A 20,691-nucleotide genomic window follows, 5' to 3' on the forward strand; every position below is an offset into this window, starting at 1 on the left:
CATACAATGTGACGGTTTATAGAGAGAAGAAATGTTTTAATTGCACAGAACAAGGGGGTTGATGCCATCTGAAAATCATTAAGTATAATTGTGCAGGGCCTGGGTTAAATGAGTCTGCACACTTTGGGAGCAGGGAGCACAAATATGTAAACAGTGGGTAAGTGGCAGCCCCCGTTCCCACCTCAGAATGGTTTTTGTGCTTTTTTTTTTTTTACAGAGTCGACTTTACACGTATTCTGTGCCTGCTGCTTTCTCTTTGGGTCTTTTCCAAATCAGCCTGTGTGTGACCACAGTCACCGGGTAGAGACAGAGAGGAAGCAGTGGGCTTATACGCAGGGAGGTAGATAGGAGGGTACATACTAATCAGGGGGCTTTCATTACTAACAGTACTGTTCTCCCTTGGACCCTGCTTGCTGCACTCAGAGATTAAATTTTCCAATCTCTGACCTACATAGTTTTCATTAAAGAAAAAAAAAATCTATAGGTCTACGTTCCCGTGATGAGTAGTTGGTGACTTTTTGATGTTGCAGATTTTTTTAGGTGACAAGTGACTTGTTTTTTTTTATTAAATTTTTGAGTGCGTTTTTACCTCATTTTTTTTTGTCCCTTGATGTTATGTTTTATACAAATCATCTGCTTTATTTTTTTATATTTCCTGGTAATTGACCTTTAAAAAATACAGTCTTATACAGTCATGTGCAGATTACACGTGTTTTTAGTGCATTTCTCCAGCATTTGCTTTTTTAGCTGCAGATTTTACGCATTTGACCGGAGTCACACTTACGAGTGACTCGCATCAGCATCACCCAGTATGGCCGCACTCTCTCCTGACAGGCGTGGGTCGGCTCCATGTATTTTTATGCAGCTGAGACGCTCCTGTCTGTAGAGTGTGCGGCCATACCAGGTGATGCCGATGTGGGACTCGTGCGAGTCACTCGCAAGTGTGACTCCGGCCTTTAATAAATTCTATGAGGTAAATCCACACATAAAACGGAGTATACCCACAAGAGATATTGACGTTTGTGGATTTGACACACGCACCTCAGGTCAGTTCAGGGCTCACTGAGTAAAAAAGAAGCACATCGGGCAGGAGATTTATAAAAATGCCATCCACTTTGCGGGAATAGTAAGGCTTTGTGCTCACAATGAGTTTTTAGTGAGGTTTTTGACGCTGCATATTTTTGCTGCTTCGAAAATGCAGCATTTTACGCCTTATGCACATGTTGAGTATTCAATTAGGTTTTTTACCTCAGTATTTATAAGTCAAAACCAGGAGTGGATAAAAAAATGCAGAATTGTTCCACTCCTGGTTTTGACTGCAAATACTGAGGTAAAAAACTCACCAAATACTCAATGTGTGCACGTGGCCTAAGAATTCCAGCAAAGTGGATGGGCTTTATAGAAATCTCATGCCCGCTGAGCTTCTTTTTTTACTCAGCGCCCTGTAAACTGCCTTGCGGTGTTTCTCTAGCGCAGAGGTCCCCAACTCCAGTCCTGAAGGCCCACCAACAGTGCAGGTTTTTGGGATTTCCTTAGTATTGCACAGGTGTTAATGTAATTACCTGCCCAGGTGCTGGTTCCAACAGCAGTGTGCAATGCTCAGGAAATCCTGAAAACATGCACTGTTGGTGGGCCTTGAGGACTGGAGTTTGGGAACCCTGCTCCAGCGGGTACGCTAAGTTTCTGTGCTGATTCTGCTCATAGATTGGCATTAGCATTGGAAAATCTACAGGTAAAAAACAAACATGCGTTTTTAGTGCATTTCTGCTGCGGAAATGTGTCAAAAACACATGTAATGCACATATGAGTATATCAATAAAGTTTTGTCAAAGCCAAATACAAGGAGGTATTGAAAAATGAGCAGCTTTGTTTAAAGCAGGACACACCAGAGACAAAAACGGCAGCATCAAAAAATGAGCTAAAAACCCATGTAAAAAGCGTACACAAAAATACATATAAAAAAAAACACAGGTAACCTAATATTTATATATTAGGTGTTAAAAATGGTACAGAAATTCTGCAACATAAAAAACTCACCAAAGGCTCATGATTGGAACATAGCCTAATAGGCCACATACACACATTGACTATTTGGTGAGTTTTTACCACAGTATTTAAGTCAAAAACAGGAGTCAGTAAAAAATGCAGAAGTGGTGCCCATGTTTCTATTATACTTTTCCTCTGATTGTTCCTCTCCTGGTTTCGGCTTACAAATACTGAGATTAAAAAGTTACCATATACTCATTGTGTGGACATAGCCTTAAGGCCCTGTTACACGCAACGACGTATCTAACGATATATCGCCGGGGTCACGGATTCCGTGACGCACATCCGGCATCGTTAGCGACGTCGTTGCATGTGACACCAACGAACGGCCGTTAACGATGAAAAATACTCACCTTATCGTTGATCATTGACATGTCGTTCATTTTCAAAAAAATCGTTAATTGTTTAGGATGCAGGTTGTTTGTCGTTCCCAAGGCAGCACACATCGCTATGTGTGACACCTCGGGAACAACGAACTACAGTTTACCTGCGGCCGCCGGCAATGAGGAAGGAAGGAGGTGGGCGAGATGTTACGGCCGCTCATCTCCGCCCCTCCTCCACTTCTATTGGGCAGCCACTTAGTGACGCCACTGTGACGCCGCACGAACCGCCCCCTTAGAAAGGAGGCGGTTCGCCGGCAACAGCGATGTCGCTAGGCAGGTAAGTCCGTGTGAGGGCTCCTAACGATTTTGTGCGCCACGGGCAGCGATTTGTCCGTGACGCACAAACGACGGGGGCGGGTGCTTTCATCTACGACATCGCTAGCGATATCGCTGCGTGTAAAGCCCCCTTTAGTGGGACCCAGTTCTCATAATCATTTAGGCCACATGCAGATGTTGAGTATTTGGTGAGGTTTTTTTACCTCAGTATTTGTAAGACAAAACCAGGAGTGGAACAATCAGGCGAAAAAATATAATAGAAACACGGGAACCACTTCTGTATTTATCACCCACTCCTGGTTTTAGCTACAAATACTGAGGTAAAAAAACTCACCAAATATTCAAAGTGTACACGTAGCCTTAAGGCCGCTTGACACACTGCGATATCGTTACCGATATCGCTAGCATGTGTACCCACCCCCAAATCGCTGCCCGTGGTGCACAAAATTGCTCGGACCCGTCACACTACTTACCTACCTAGCGACGTCGCTGTGACCGGCGAACTGCCTCCTTTCTAAGGGGGTGGTTCGTTCGGCATCACAGCGGCGTTACTAAGCGACCGCCCAGTAGAAGTGGAGGGCGAGAGATGAGCAGGACGTAACATCCCGCCCACCTCCTTCCTTCCTCATTGCCGGTGGCCGCAGGTAAGGTGAGGTTCCTGCGGTGCCACACGTACCGATGTGCTGCCGCAGGAACAACGAACAACATCGTACAAGCAGCAGCAACGATAATTGGGAATAGGGGAGCATGTCAACGATTCACGATTCTGAACAATTTTCCGACCTTTCTTGATCGCACGTAAGTGTCACACGGAACCACATCGCTATCACGAATACCGTGATCCCAACGAGATCGCTTTATCGATGTCGTAGTGTGTAAAGCGGCCTTAAAGGCCCCGTCACACACAGAGATAAATCTTTGGCAGATCTGTGGTTGCAGTGAAATCATGAACATATTGTTCCATTTGTACACAGCCACAAACGTGGCACTGATTGTCCACAATTTCACTGCAACCACAGATCTGCCGCAGATATATCTCTGTGTGTGACAGGGACTTTAGTGGGACCTAATTCTCCTAAACATTTAGGCGTTGAGTGTTTGGTGCGTTTTGTGCCTCAGTGTTTGTAGCCAAAACCAGGAGTGGGTGATAAATACAGAAGTGGTGCCCGTGTGTTTATTATACATTTCCTCTGATTGTCCCACTCCTAGTTTTGGCTACAAATATTGAGGTAAAAAGTCGCCAAAAACTCAGCGTGTGCAAGTGACCTTATCAAAATATATGTACCACTTCTGTATTTATCACCCACTCCTGGTTTTGTCTTACCAATATTGAGGTAAAACACTCACCAAATACTCAACGTGTGCACGTGGCCATAGAAACTGTACAAAATACGCAGTGTCAAAAACTCATCTTAGGAACGTAAGGTGATTCATTTTAAGAAACAGAACATTAAGGATTTGTTAGGTTCTCAAAATCAGTCCCCTTAGGTTAAGTGCTCAAGATGATTTTTTGTGAACTTTTGACATTGTTTATTCTTTGATGCGCAGTATCTTACAGTTCCAGCAAGTTGGATGGGATTTCTAGGAATCTCCTGACCACTGTACTTTTTTTTAATTCTTCGTTTTTTAAAATCTGCAACATCTCAATTTCAGTTGCTAATACGCTGAGTTTTATGCGTGTATTTTCCCCATAAAACTGCATTAAATGCAGAAAATCCGCAAGTATAAAACACATGTATTCCTCACTTAACTGTATCAATAAAATTTGGTCAAAGCCAAATGCCAACTAGAATAAAACACAAAGCAGCTTTATTTAAAGCATGAAGCACCAAAAGAGACAAAAAATATATAAAAACAGTAAAAAAAGATGCAAGTAATCTAATATCCCTAATCGGTGCAGAAATGTTGCGCGCCACCATGTTGTGGGAACTTAGCCTAAATGTTCTAAAATGAACATGTCACCAAAAATGTAATTAAAAACATATAGAAATACTCTTGAAACTTTGAGTTTTTTTCTATAAGTGACTAAGAACGCTGACAAAATGTATGGAGGAGTTGTAAGAGATGCAATAATAACATATGGGTTATAAATAGGGATGATCGAATATCACAAATATTCAGCAATATTCGGCTTCCATAATATTTGACGAATAGGTCGCCGCTATGCGAATATTAGATGGGCAATGTAAGTCTATGGGAAGCCCGAATAGTTACTATTCATCAACTATTCAGGTTTCTCATAGACTTACATTGCGCATCGAAAATTCGCAAATAGTCGAATAGCGGTGACCTATTCGTCGAATATGGGCATAGCCGAATATTTGAGGTATTCGATCATCCCTAGTTATAAACATATCCTATAAACTTTTCCACCAGAAAGAGTTAATGCGTGAAACGCGTCTATGGGTTGAAGGGCCACGACTACATTTAGGAAGATATGCGACAGAGGGGTTTTTCACTTATTCTCATAGACTAATAATGTAAAACAAAAAGCTCTGAGTTCAAAAGTGACTGACAGACACATGTAGAAAAAAAAGCTTTTATATAACAGCAGAGGTGCGAAATACAGGAAGCTGCTGAATCCCCTGCATTAGCTAAACAATGAGTGAATGCGAAAAAACAACAGGGTTATTTGTGTGGGTTTTACAAGAACCTCTAAAATCATGATAATTATAGCGTGCTCGTCCTATAACTAAGCAAGGCCCTGTTGGGTCAGATATAATTGAGAGACCCCCTCGCCTCCACGCCAAGCCGAGCGTATGCAGGTAAAAATCAGCTGCGCTTTCTCCTAATGTGTCTTCCCGTTTAGAAATCAGAAATTCCCGCATGGATAATTCTGTTGAAAACATTAACCATATGATATTTTTAAAGGGAAATTTAGGCAGCTATTTTTGGTGGTAATGCACAGTTTAATGTAAAGCGCCTGGCGTCTTGGAAGGAAAGCAGTGTTGTCAAAATAGCAAATGTTTCCTTGCTTCAGTCTCACTGTGAAGTGATATTAATAATTGTGTTGTATATGCAACAGAATTCCTTTAATCTGCCATTCCTTAGACCAGAAATACATTTCTGAAACTGTTAGGTTATATTTACACGGCAAATTTCCTATCCGGATTTGTGGGCAGAAAATTCGTTGAGTATCAAAGTGGATAAAATGATATAAGATGCCAATGTAGACAGCTTTTGATGCAATTTTTTTAAGCCAAAGTCAGAAGTGGATCCGGCAGAAAAGAGCAGACCTTCCTTAATATTTCCCATTTCTACTGGATGCCTCAAAAAACCCATGTTTATTGCCAGCCTGGGTTGTCCATTCACATTATACTTGTGGCTCCACAGTAATTCTTGACCTTGTCATGAGTCATCATGGTTGACTTTTCTAAAAGTTCTTGGTTCGATACCTTTGGTTTTGTTTTTTTCCAAAACTGATAACCTTCGACAATATTTAGTGTCATTTTTAGTAGAGTAATTTTCACAAAAAAACTAGTGTGTACAATTATTAGTACACAAGTTTTATGCCACATTCAGAGACCAATGATTGATTGCTCTCAGTGAGAGACACAAAATGAAAATTTTGAAGTTGTGACACTTTTTAATGGCTAACTAAAATAAAAATAAAATATGATGTTATAAAGCAAGCTTTCGAGACATCTCAGGTCTCTTCCTCAGGCATGTTATGACAAAATATCTGAAGAAACACAAATATATACACAAAACAGGGCAGAGCGATGCATAGTAAAAGGACATTTAAATAAACAAACACTGAGCTTGGAAAGTGAATCCTAAAGGTACCGTCACACATAACGAGATCGCTAGCGAGATCGCAGCTGAGTCACGGTTTTGGTGACGCAGTAGCGATCCCGTTAGCGATCTTGTTATGTGTGACACCTACCAGCGATCAGGCACCTGCTGTGAGATCTCTAGTCGTTGCAGAATGGTCCAGGCCATTTTCTTCAAAGGCGATGTCCTGCTGGGCAGGAGACATCGCTGTGTTTGACACTGTGTGACAGGGTCACAGTGACTGCTGAGATCGTTATACAAGTCGCTACTGCGACCTGTATTGTTCCTGCATTGCTGGTAAGATCTGACTGTGTGACATCTCACCTGCGACCTCCCAGCGACTTACCTGCGATCTCTATCAGGTTGCATCGTTTTCGGGATCACTGGTAAGTCGTTGTGTGTGACTGGGCCTTTAGTTAGCTTTGATTAGTGGTGTGAGTTTTATTGTCCCAATATCCATGTAGGATCAGAGGTCTGGTGAGTCTCTGGAATGACTCCTCAGATTTTGTAATGGGCCATGAATCCTCCTGACAGATTGAGTTCTGTGTCCATAGAGTTATTTGTGTTTCTTCAGATATTTTGTCATACCATGCCTGAGGAAGAGACCTGAGATGTCTCGAAAGCTTGCTTTATAACATCGTATTTTATTTTTATTTTAGTTAGCCATTAATAGGTATCACAACTACAACATTTTAATTTTGTTTCTCTCACTGAGAGCAATCAATCATTTTTCAACTGGCTAACACGGTACCAAAACCTTTTTCTTTTAACATTCAGAAACCAAGCATGGACCATGGTGCACGGACTATCCGCAGGTTTCCATAGGCCAGAGTCACATTTGCGAATGCCTCGCATGTAACTCGCACGAGTCTCGCATCACATCACCCGACACTGCCTGACTCTCTCCGGACAGGAGCATCTCAGCTGCATAGAGATACATGCAATCGACCTGCTCCTGTCAAGAGAGTGTGCGGCCATGCCTGGTGATGCAATATGAGACTCGCGCAAGACACTCGAAAGTGTGACTCTGGCCTTACCCAGACTTGACAGCCTGACAGACATATGTGAGGCTGTCAAGTTCTATATGGTAACATGATTGTGTGACCTCAAGTTTGAAACAAGTTGCAACACCAAAAACTATGCACAATTTATCTGCAGACTTGCCGTTGCAAGACTATATCAGAGTAGAGATTTGGCAACTGAGTCGTACATAAATTATACTACAGCTTCGATTTCAAAGTCATATGTAACCTGCGACCAAAAATCCAGCAGATTTTTTATTGAGTTTGTCTTGGCCACATTATGTCCCGTGTCACAATATGAGTATGTTATCCATGCAGCCTGGACAGATTAAGAATAAGGTAAAAATAACTTAAAACCGTCTTTTGCCTAGCCATGCCGATGGCAAACAATGTGTACAGGTAGCCTGAGAAGCAGTATATAAGGACTTAAGCTGGCCATACACATTCAATGGTTGTCGACTGAATAATACGTAAGCTGCTCATTCGGACAACAGCCATATCAGCCAGCTCTCCCATACATAGGAGCCCACACTCAGTCAAACACTCTTGTGTTCTCTATGAGGAAGTCGCCAGCTGACACATTGGTTAGTGGCTTATCTACAGGAGAACTATGCAAGCAGCAGTCCAAAATCAAATACGGGATATCATCATCTCCTTTAGGAGCTTTTAAGCTACGTTCCCATGATGAGATTTTGGTGAGTTTTTGATGTTGCAGAATTTTTGCACCTATTATATACTGTAAATTAGGTGGCTTGAGGTTTTCCATTGCGTTTTGTGTGTCTTATTTATATTTGTAGTTCTCTCTTTTTTTACGCTGTTTTTTTGTCTCGTCTTGTACTGTCATGTTTTAAATGAAGTTAATTTGTTTTTGATCCTTCCTGGTATTTGGCTGCGACAAAACTTTACTTGTGTTTTTAGAGGGTTTCCTATGCTGTTTTCCTGCATCTAATCTAAGTGTAAGGGGAAAATCCGCACATAAAACTCAGCATTCTCGCAGGAGAAATTGCCATGTTGCGGACTTGACACATGCACAGTAGGTCAGTTTTTGCTGACTGAACACACACACAGTGGGCAGGAGATTTCTATAAATCCCATCAATTTAGCCAGAACTGTAAGACGCTGCATTTTTGACACAGTGAAAATATGGAGTGTCAAAAACTCACCAAAAAGTCATCGTGGACACAGCCTTAGACCCCCTTCACACGTCAGTGATTCAGGTACGTATGATGACAGTTTTCATACGTACCGGAGACACAGATGTATATAGACTCATTAAAACCAATGGGTCTGCGCACAGATAAGTATTTTCTCAAGGACCATGTGTCCGTTAGGAATACTCGCGTGTCCGTGGTGTTTCACACGGAGACAACTCCTGATGTGATCTCTGTGACATTAGCGTGACACATACCAGAGAAAACATGTATCTTCAAAATAAAATGATTTTCTATACTAACCTGTCTCCAACGATGCTGTCTTCAGCGCTGCTGTCACTTGTTTCCGAGCCCGCTTATTATGCTCATGCATATTCATTGCAGCGCGGACCCGGAAACAACAGCAGCATCAGAGACTTCAGCATCAAGGACAGCAGCGCCGGGGACAGGTGAGTAAAAAGTTCTTGCTCTCCGTGTACTGTCATGGATAGCACACAGAGACCACACCTGTACCAAAATCACGGCACACGGATGGGCCATTCGCACCTTCATCTTGGCCATGGTAAACAAGAAAGCTTTTCACGTACATGTGGGATGAGGAGAATGTGGAAAAAAAGCGCAATAGGGTCTTATCTGGTATAACAGTACATGAGAAAAATGGATGCACTCACCTACAGCGGTTGTGTAAGTCACAACTCCTATGAAGACGTAGTGGTAGGGTGAATAGCTGCAGCCCCGCAGGATTAGATTCAATGTTAGTGTAGAAAGACGGATCTCATGCCGCACTTATCACGATTCAAGAAGCAGATGCTTTTTTAATCCATGTCCTATATTCAAAAAGCATATACAGGTCTACGCGTTTCAAGGGTCTCAGCCCCCTTCCTCAGGACAATTTTGAATGACAGGATTATCCTGTCATTCAAAATTGTCCTGAGGAAGGGGGCTGAGACCCTTGAAACGCGTAGACCTGTATATGCTTTTTGAATATAGGACATGGATTAAAAAAGCATCTGCTTCTTGAACAGTGATAAACGCGGCATGAGATCCGTCTTTCTACACTAACATTGTTTCACGTACATGTGAAAGAGGCCTTAGGAGGCAACAGGCTGAGTGTACTGTTTATGAGCAAAATCAGGTTGTCAGAAGACCCTTGAAAAGAAAACTGCAGGGAATTTGATTTTCTCACAAATGTTCTTTAGTAAATGCAGGAAATCAGATAATAATGGTATACTAAGGGTTTGCTATTTAAGCAATTGCCTGATGTATTTGTGCAGGTTAAACAATGGTGGCTCTACACTTCATATTTTATCATCTTGTAAAAAATGCTGAAAACCTATAATGTGCACAGGGATAACAATCATGCTGGCTGTGCCTGAGTTTGCCATGTATCATCTATATAGAGCGTCTACTGTGGTTATTCATGCTCTTCATCTAAGTATTACATAGAAGGAAGCTCCTCGGACTCCGAACACCACGGCTACACAGTGATACAATTGTGTACTGTAATTTTTTGCTGCTAGCAATGCGGGCAAAGGCCACAAATTGCTCTTCATTCCCATGCACCCTGACAATGGCTGGATTAAGACCTATCCAGATGCTCTGTAAACCTGTCTAACAAAAAAGATCTTTAAAAAAAAAAGCTGCCATTTACCACCAGAGTGTAGAAAATAATGTTATGTGACTGCATTTAAAGCTACAGTACAAGATATTTTGACGTGGGTCCAGTTTAATATTGTGTGTTTGAAATATGAAACTGCTATCTTGGTCACCAAGTTAGCTTCTCCAAAATCAGTTTGCAAAGCCAGACTTTGGGACAGAGGGAAAATTGCTCTTGTGCCGCGGACAACCTTCACTCCCTATGCTGATAGAGATAAATTAAAGTCAATGTCAAAAGTTTCTAACAATGTGTTATTTGTTATTCTCTTTTTTTTCCAGGTTTCTGAAGAGTTGGAAGAAGAGAAGATGTGCATTGAAAACAGTCAATCAGGATCAGGGAGCTGGCTAAAATTTATCCGAATGGCTTGTTCCTGCGATGAACAAAATTTGGCGGTCTGTTATCAAAATGATCAGGTAAGTTGCAATGATCGTTGTCACTTTCCATAAAATTAGGTGTCTAGAAATTGGGCAGTGCCTGAGGGAACCAGGTCTAGCTGGCCTTGAAGTAAGTAGAGAACAGAGCAACCAAGATAGTAAAAGGTCTGCAAACCATGTCATATGAAGACCGGCTAAAAGAACTAGGAATGTTTAGTTTGCAGAAGAGACAGCTGAAAGGAGACTTAATAGCGGTCTACAAATATCTGAAAGGAAGTCACAGTGCAGAGTGAACCACCCTATTCTCATTAGCACAAGGAAGTACAAGAAGTAATGGGATATAACTAAAAAAAAGGGGATTCAGATTGGATATTAGGAAAAACCTTTGACAGTGAGGGCAGTCAGGGAGTGGAATAAGCTGCCACAGGAGGTAGTGAGCTCTCCATCAATGGAAATCTTCAAGCAGAAACTGGATAAACATATAGCTGGGATGAGTTAGGAAAACCTGCACTCGCAGGGGGTTGGACCTGATGGCCATTGAGGTCCCTTCCAACTCTACCATTCTATGAGTCTATGAGTGACAGGAACTCAAGAGCAGAGTTACAGAGGGGTCAAAAGTTTCTACATAGATCGGGAGATGGTTGAAAAACGTTGTTATGGTAAATGTTACAAATAAAGCTGGTAGGTCAAAAGCTTTGTGATCTAAAAAGAAGTGTACATAAGCAGGCTACATGTCTTACCTTCAGCCATCAGGTATAAAAAACATGGGCTTGGAGTAGAGGTATTGGATTTGTTTCGCTGGTCATAGTTATAGTAGTCACAGAATTTGCAGTGGTTTACCTGTGCTCGTAGTGGATTAAGGATACTCAACATCCAAACCGCCTCAAAGCATTAGCATTCTGGGTCTTGGAGAGGAAGAGAAGTATCTTTATTCATGGGCATGAAGTCTTTTAGAAGTACAATGTTTTATTATGAATTTATATGACGTCTGCTTTTAAAGTGTCACCATATAGCACCATCTTCTCCCACAGCCTTTACAGAAATCATCTTCACTGTGCCCATTAGGGCTCACAATCCACCGTCCCTATTGGGATACTTCAGAGCGTGGAAGCAAACCCACACAAACACAGGAAGAACATATAAACTCCTTGCAGATGTTGTCCTTGGTGGGATTTGAATCCAGGACCCCAGTGCTGCAAAACATTGCTAACTAGAGATGGGCGAGCACTAAAATGCTCGGGTGCTCGCTATTCGAGTTGATCAGGTCAGATGCACTGAAGGGGCTCAACTCGAGTAACGAGTGTAATGGAAGTCAATGATTGGGCAGTACGGCTCTCCGACCACATACAGCCAGCCATATGCAGAACATTTCCAGAGGAGGTAGGGCGGAGGGTTTTTTATTTTTTGTCTTGACACACTACATCCAAAAATGTTCTTTTTATCCTCTGGTAGAACCATTCAGACACTACAAATTGCTCTCACTGGGGTGCTGGCTGCCATCTTTCAGTGAAGGGAGCCCAGCTCTTTGTGTTCTGGTTTCATAGATAACACATCCGAGCACCTGCGATACTCGACTGAGTACCCGAGCACCCCAATGCTCAATCAAGAATTAAACAGTGATGAGCACGCTTGCTCATCACTAGTGCTAACCCCTCAGCCACTTTGCTGTCCTCTTAATAGTGCCATTGCCACTTGATCGACAAAAATGTATCTATGTCATCATTTGGGGTTAATTTTAAGCTTTTAAGGTCTCCTGATATGATTTGTGCAGCTAGGTTATTTCTCTACAGTTAACTGCTCCGTTATGTTACAACACGTGTATAAGAACACATAAAGTCACAGTACAGTGATAATGGAGTGATGTCACTAAACAAAAAGAATGCAAAAAGTCACATGTGCTTCTGTGACGCCCTGGGCAAGCCAGGGGTCACAGGTCATAACACCACCACACCCTACACCCCAGTTAGGAACACCAAGGCTAACCTAAAATCCTTGTTGCCTTCCTCCAGGGGCTGGTTTCCACACCAGGGGGTGGGCCAGGCGGTCGGCTCCGCCCACCGAGGAGTTCACAGCCCTGGAGGCGGGAGAACCAGGCGGATAAGAAAAGTTAGTGGAAGTAGAAGGAAGGGAAGTAGTAGACGAGCTTGAGAGGAGTAAAAAGTGACAGTTGGTAAAGCCTGAAGCTGGTCCGGGTGTGTGCCCCGGACTGAGACAGCAAGGTCAGCAGACGGCGGTGACTGTCCGCAGGAGAGGCTGACCGGAGGTTGCCGAAAGGACCGCGGACGGGTGGTGGCCCGGCGGTACCGGAGCGGTATACAAAGTGAAGCCAGCACCAGTGGCAGGGGCCTTTCGGATCCCGGCAAGGCTAGGAGTCGCCGTGAATTTGCCAAATCCGTTAGTGAAGGGGACCTCTGGGTCTCCCAACAACCAAGTCCCGATTGAAGGCAACAGTCCAACCGTTGGAGAGAGACACCGCCACCGCCAGGGCACCAGTTTCTCAGGGCCAGCGCCTGCGGGCAAAGTAGGGCTCCTCCGGCCCATATCCAAGCCGGGGAGCGGATTACCGGAGGGAACCCATCGTTACCATCATCATCTCAGGTGCAGGAAAAGGGACCGTTACCGTCAACTACTGGGGAACAGCAAGTGCAGCCGTCCGTGGGAACCATCTTTCCAGCCGTGTGTTTTACCGAGAACTGTGTCCCTGTCTCAGGCTGAGTGAGTACCACAGTGCCGCAAGGCACAGCGCTGCCCCCGCGTCCCTGCACCCCACCAAGCCCTGCACCGGCCCCACCATCCCTCATCACCCACCTCATCACTGGGCCCTGGGACAACTACCCCCTACCCACGGAGGGGAGAACCAACAACTTTGCTGCTCCCTGTCATCAGTCCCCGGGATCCCCATACAGAGCAGCGGTGGTGTCAACAAATCACCACAACCGTGGGTGGCGTCACGGACAATAAACTATCCCAAAAACCAATCCCCTTTCACTCACGGGCGAGGAGCGCCGCTCGAGTCCCCGGGATCCGGCCCATCGCTCGAGCCACCGAGCAGCAGCAGCAGGCCGCAGCAGCCGCAGCGGCAGCCGGACCCGAGCAGTGGGAGAGCGCGGCGTCCCCTCCTCCGCTCGCGACAACTTGGCGTCACGAACAGGATCTTACCGCTCTGCCGTTGGGTAGAGGTGCAACTTGTGACCGCCGGAGGTGTCCGGCCAGAAAATTTCAGACGTCGCCATCTTTGGCGCGAAAAGTTCCCGCTCGAGCGTCTTCTTGAGTAGTGGAGGCGCGAAGGCCAAGACCCCGCCCCGATAGAGGAGGGGCCGGAAAGAGGCTGAGGGAGACGGAATGGCGGCTAGCTGCATGTGAGCGCAGCTATAAAAGCAGGGACGCCAGGACCCTGCAGCCATCTTGTTCCTGGGAGAGGCCGCCAGCAACATGTTCATGCCGTCCCGCAGCACCGTAGCCCCCGCGCCTGGAACTGCGGCGTGGGTGGAGATCCAGACCGCGCAGCTCTACCAAAGGCTGCAGGTCAAGATGCAGCTCCTCATGGAGGAGTGGGAGACCGACATGGCGGACGTCATCGCGACCGTGCGGAGACGCGAGGAGAAAGCGGAGGAAGGGAGGGTGAGTGACCCACGCCCCGATGTCCTTGAAGGGCCGGTCATCGCGGCTGTGGGACCCGGTCCAAACCCTCTCCCCCTGCTGCCTCCCTCGCCACCCGTCTCGGAAGCCGTGACCCCGCCACTAGGCCCGCTACCACCGCAACCGGTAGCGATACCCAGCATGCCCGCCCAGGCGGGCCGACCTGTAGCCGGAGCCCGTAGTCGACCGGAGGTGCTGCCCTGGAAAGCCCCGAAAATCGAACCGGAGGCGTCCCCCGAGAAAGTCCCCGAGCCGGAGCCGATGACCCGCTCCGTGCCGAAGGCCCAACCGCGGAAAGCCCCTGTGCCCGTCCCCCACACCTCGGCTGAGGTTGTGCCGGGTTGCCGATGCAAAGCAGCGTCTAAGGCCAAGTCACCGCGGGACCTGACGCCCAGAGTAACAGCAGTGGGCAATGTCCAACAGGTCTCGCGGGACCTGACCCGTGCACCGGAGCTCACAGCAGCGCCGTACTGGGACAGGGAGCCGGTACCATTGGGCCTGGTGATTGAAGAGAGGGAGAGAAAGAAGGCGGAGTTGGTGGCCCGTGCAATCCGGGAAAAAGAGAACCTCCGTCAGGCAACTTTCCGTGTCCGGGGCCCGCTGTACGAAGGGCAGGTGAGGCGGTTTGATGTCCGCCGGGGCTATGGATTTATATATGAACCGGGCCTGGAGGCTGAAGTGTTTATAGCCCGGCGGGATGTGAATGCTCACCTGCCAGAGGAGCATCCCGGTCGTAACCTGATGCCGGGCGACATAGTGCAGTACACCCGGCACTGTGGGGAGAGGGGGTGGTTCGCGCTGGATGCTAAGTTAAGGGGCAGCCAGGAGTCCCGTGTGAGCGCTGCGCCCCCTCCCTCAGGTGATGTCGAGGACTCAGAGTGATGGCAGCGGAGCACCGTTGCACCGTCCCCGTTGGGACCACCAGTCAGTATGTTTACAAGTTTTAAAAAGTTTTGCAAAAATGAAAAATTGATTACCGAACAGTAACCTGATTGTCTACCGTGATTGGGAACCGGCCGTTGCCGGCACTGTTGTCCCCGTGGGGACCCTTCAAAAGGTTTTGAATAGGAACTTTTATGGACAAGCCCGTGAACTTGCAGGGCAACCACAAACGTTAAGTGGGTTGTAAATAAAAATCTGTTGTTGCAGCTAACCGTTACCGCCTCCGGAGAGGCAGGTTGGAGGGAGGGCCCGCAGTGGAGCAGGCTGGGGCCCAGCCACCACAGGAACCGATGGCTACCCTCTGGAGGGGAAGGACAGATCCCGCTCGGGTAACTGGTTCAGGACTGGGGTCAAGGGGTGCTGCCTGGGTTTTAGGGGCAGCATCAGGGCCAGGTTACTTGGGTGGGAGAGAGCGGCAGCCGCAACCGTTTTAATGTTACCGTTTTGCAACGTTTAAGAAATGATCCTCCCGATGTGGGATGAAGTTATTCTATTTGTATGTCATGTCTTTTTATATCTTTTCAGAAAATAAAACCGGTGTTGGACGGGCAGCCCGCGGACGGTCTGCATTTTGCTAAGGGGGAATGTGACGCCCTGGGCAAGCCAGGGGTCACAGGTCATAACACCACCACACCCTACACCCCAGTTAGGAACACCAAGGCTAACCTAAAATCCTTGTTGCCTTCCTCCAGGGGCTGGTGTCCACACCAGGGGGTGGGCCAGGCGGTCAGCTCCGCCCACCGAGGAGTTCACAGCCCTGGAGGCGGGAGAACCAGGCGGATAAGAAAAGTTAGTGGCAGTAGAAGGAAGGGAAGTAGTAGAGGAGCTTCAGAGAAGGAGTAAAAAGTGACAGTTGGTAAAGCCTGAAGCTGGTCCGGGTGTGTGCCCCGGACTGAGACAGCAAGGTCAGCAGACGGCGGTGACTGTCCGCAGGAGCGGCTGACCGGAGGTTGCCGAAAGGACCGCGGACGGGTGGTGGCCCGGCGGTACCGGACCGGTATACAAAGTGAAGCCAGCACCAGTGGCAGGGGCCTTTCGGATCCCAGCAAGGCTAGGAGTCGCCGTAAATTTGCCAAATCCGTTAGTGAAGGGGACCTCTGGGTCTCCCAACAACCAAGTCCCGATTGAAGGCAACAGTCCAACCGTTGGAGAGAGACACCGCCACCGCCAGGGCACCAGTTTCTCAGGGCCAGCGCCTGCGGGCAAAGTAGGGCTCCTCCGGCCCATATCCAAGCCAGGGAGCGGGTTACCAGTGGGAACCCATCGTTACCATTATCATCTCAGGTGCAGGAAAAGGGACCGTTACCGTCAACTACTGGGGAACAGCAAGTGCAGCCGTCCGTGGGAACCGTCTTTCCAGCCATGTGTTTTACCGAGAACTGTGTCCCTGTCTCAGGCTGAGTGAGTACCACAGTGCCGCAAGGCACAGCGCTGCCCCCGCGTCCCTGCACCCCACCAAGCCCTGCACCGGCCCCGCCATCCCTCATCACCCACCTCATCACTGGGCCCCGGGATAACTACCCCCTACCCACGGAGGGGAGAACCAACAACTTAACTGCTCCCTGTCATCAGTCCCCGGGATCCCCATACAGAGCAGCGGTGGTGTCAACAAATCACCGCAACCGTGGGTGGCGTCACGGACAATAAACTATCCCAAAAACCAATCCCCTTTCACTCACGGGCGAGGAGCGCCGCTCGAGTCCCTGGGATCCGACCCATCGCTCGAGCCACCGAGCAGCAGCAGCAGGCCGCAGCAGCCGCAGCGGCAGCCGGACCCGAGCAGTGGGAGAGCGCGGCGTCCCCTCCTCCACCCGCGACACTTCCACAGTCCACAGTGTTCACTAACTGCACCTTATGGCTGACTGGTGATAGACACCCTCAGTTATTGGGGCTTATGTTAGTACCATGGTAGTTACGCCCAGGAGAGCACCCCTCACATTTAAATTTTTGATAATCTGCACCAAAATAACCCTGCTAATAGCAATGCAAAAATGTTCCTACTTGTAGAAGAAATCGGAGAGACCTCCTACCCCCCCGTAGTAATAACCTCTCCTGACATATCTTTCTGAGCTGCCGAAAAGATTTTCTGGTGGAGTTCGCCCTCTTAAGTTATCTGTTTTGGCCTTATTTCATACTGGGTTAATGCATTTTATAGTAAGTGAGACCTTCAGGTCTGTTCTACTAGCGACAATGATGGAGGTTACAGTTCTGCTGTAAATAGATGACTTTTGGTCAACTACCCGGCCTCATAATGAAGTGACCACTTTATCCAATAGACATCGGACCTCATAATATAACAATCGAACACTTATTGTTCACTTCTCCTCCCTCGGGGCATTAAGCCAGGTTACCCATTATAGCTTCGGTCAGGTAAAACCTCGTCCACCATAAATTGTAGTGCGACCGTATCTTATTTCACGCTGGTCATCAAAGTGTTTTGACACAGAGAAGGATTTTTTGATCTTTGCTGACCAGAGCCGCAGTCAGACCACTCAATCACGTTGATTAAAACCCCAAGTGCCGTTAAAAGGCACACTGACCCAATCACACACATAATTACCAGCCGCAGCACACGATCGGCATGTAGCCCCTGGTCACGTACGATATAATCATGAAACCTTTACAGGAAACAAAACAAAAAAAATCTTCATTCAGTAAGCGACCCGCTGAGTTTAGTTTTTATCTACTAATAAAAAAAAAAATAGAAAATAACCCTTCATTCTGTATGTATATTATCAATTATTTGCCATTGACAGACACTTTTAGGCTCGAGAAAATAAGTTGAAAACTATCAAGGACCAAGGGATTAATTCTTTACATTTATTTGCTAAATACTTTACATACAATTGGTCATGTTTGTTACAATAAATAACAATATTGTGTTCATTTAGTTATTTAGTTCTGGGTTTAAAAATAATATTGTTCTTTTTTTTATCAAAATCAACCAACTGTAGTATATAGGGGATAATACAGGTCATGTGGTATGATTCTCGACAACTACCAAAACCCCTTAATTTCAAGACCGGAACCAGTACTGGTGCAAAGATCCAAATAGGTGAATTAGGACTCTCATTTCTGTACTACCACAAAGGTGGCAAGAAATGGAGCACTTGGAAACAACCTACGGGGCTATGGTGCTCACATCTTCTAATTAAGGTTGATTGCCATAAGCACAACTCCAAAATATATGGACAGATGACCAGCTTTTATAGACTTCTGAATAGTATGTAATGAGGTGGACAGGCTGTCACGTCCCCCTTGAAGACATCAATTGTATTGATGCAATGTAAATTGTGATGTGTAATGTTTAATTGGGTAGGCTGTACATAGATTAAGATAGTTAATTTTAGCCTGCACAATGTTGTGCATTGCTATGTGAAATGTATTGTGTTTCTGTATCATTTGTACTGTAAGAGAGTTATGTATAGTAGTGTTATAGGAATGTATAATTTAAGGTAAAGTAATGTATAAAATGTAACAGTGTTGATAATGTAATGTATGTGTATTAGGCTAATCTGTAAAGCATATCAGTGTTGGTAAGATATTATAATTAGAGTGAGGAGACCCGTGGAAGTTCGGTAGGTGCAGTCGGACTTTAGATAAAATTTGTTTTGGGACCCGGACTTGACCTCCACAGAAATGGGAGAAAGGTTAATTCTGCCCAGCAACAGACTGCAGGGTTAGAGACAGTTAACAGTTGGGATTAGTCCACAGTGGGAGTGGCTAGAGTGCAGGGAAAGAGACTGTTTTTCCAGATAGTTAGTGTGTAGTGGAGACCTTCACAGAGAAGAAAAGTCTAGGGGTGTGTGTGTTCTGTACAAGGAAGAAAGTCCAGCAAATAACCTAAGTGGCAACAGAGATCCAACACAAAGGCAGGTGGGTGAATTCTGCTAAAGAGAGACTTGGAAGGCAAGTGAGTCCAGTGTTGGCCAGACGTGGGTAACCATAGAGAGGAAAAGGATCTGCCCAGCAGTGGACATGTGAACAGGGTAACGGCTCTTAGAGTGGCCCTTGTTAGGGATCACAGCAAAACACATTGACCCATGCGGCCTTGTACCAGGAAGCTGAAGGTTCACCGTATCTGTTCTGCCTTTATACCGTTCACAAGTAAAGTAAAATGCTGTTGTCTGTAACCGTGATTAATGTGCCTCATTATAATACAGAAGTGTTCTAAAAGTATAATGACTCATGCTCTGTTTACCTAAAGTTATTGCTGCGTAAAAAAAAATTGTTTTTACCCACTTGTCTGGCCTCCTCAACCAGGAGATAAAGGGGTCGGATATGGTAGAGAGTATGGTAGGCCTGAATGTAAAGGTAACAACAACATCACACACACATACACACACAGGAACCCTTTATTTCTGTAGCATGCCGAGGTGAAGAAACCGAGTCCCTCACCCATGGTTACCGCCCCTTGGCATGTTACAATTGGCATAGATGGCAGGATTTGAGTTCCTTGTAAGGAGAGAACGGGGTTTTGGAGAGCCAAAGCACAAGTAGAATGGCGCCTGAAGATGGGTGATACAAGAATACCTTATTTCTGTAGTTAACTGGGGCGAAAAGAGCGAGTACCTCGCCCACGGCTACTGCCCTGAGCCAATGTTACATGTATGCCCATTCAATAGGCCACATGGACAGAAGCATTGATCACTGTGTACATTTTAGACATCAAGAAGCCCAGCTTTTTGTGGGAGTTATAACGGCAGTCATAGTGGTTGGCACCCAGCATTGCTAAAAAGATATTTCTGCAATGGCTGCATTGTCACCTCATCCATCAGTGATCAGCAGAATGAAGTCCTCCAAGATCTATATAAGGGCACTGGGAGGACAACTTAGTGATGTTGTCCTTTCATTTGGCACCAGGACACATACATGAGTGCGAGCCAGCATTAGTGGGCTTGTATCAGGGCAGCAACATGCTAGGAAGGAAATGTTGCCGATCACGTCAGGACAGGAACTTGGTTGGAAAAGGCAGGTGCTACCAGGTTTTGAATAACCAAATCTGTAGATATCCTGATCTGTGATGTAGTGGAGTTGAATTTAGCAAATTTCATGGATATTCTATTTGTTGTGTTTGTTTGTAACCTCAACCATCGTATTTCCCTTGTTTTTGCAAACAATGATTACTTTAAAAAAAATTAAAAATAATAAGAAATCCCCCCCCCCCACACCAGAATTTGTAGCTAGGGGCCTCCATCTTCCTTAATCCAGTTTTGCTTTAAAGACTTATTAGCTGGTCTTGTGATAGGAGTATCTTTCCATCGTGACACCACAAAAATTCTACAGGCGGATAGTTTTTCCTTCTCTATCCACTTATACAAACAAGGTGTCTGTACCAAAGAATCTGCTGTGGTGAGGATCACTTGGCCCAGACACCCTGCTCCTAATTGCAAATCTGAAAAAAAAGCATTGACCACAATCATAGAT

At 45.9% G+C, this 20,691-nt stretch overlaps 1 protein-coding gene across 7 annotated transcripts in view; it reads left to right on the top strand.

Annotated features, from left to right (window-relative positions):
* PRDM16 (PR/SET domain 16) overlaps positions 1–20,691 on the top strand; it is an 869,912-nt gene that overhangs the window by 749,172 nt on the left and 100,049 nt on the right. For all 7 annotated transcript variants that reach the window (XM_075328421.1, XM_075328422.1, XM_075328423.1 and 4 more), the window contains exon 4: positions 10,588–10,722. In XM_075328421.1, the coding sequence (XP_075184536.1) occupies positions 10,588–10,722 (135 nt within the window). The remainder of the gene's footprint in view (positions 1–10,587; positions 10,723–20,691) is intronic.

The sequence above is a fragment of the Anomaloglossus baeobatrachus genome, chromosome 11, assembly GCF_048569485.1.
Source record: "Anomaloglossus baeobatrachus isolate aAnoBae1 chromosome 11, aAnoBae1.hap1, whole genome shotgun sequence".
NCBI lineage: Eukaryota > Metazoa > Chordata > Amphibia > Anura > Aromobatidae > Anomaloglossus > Anomaloglossus baeobatrachus.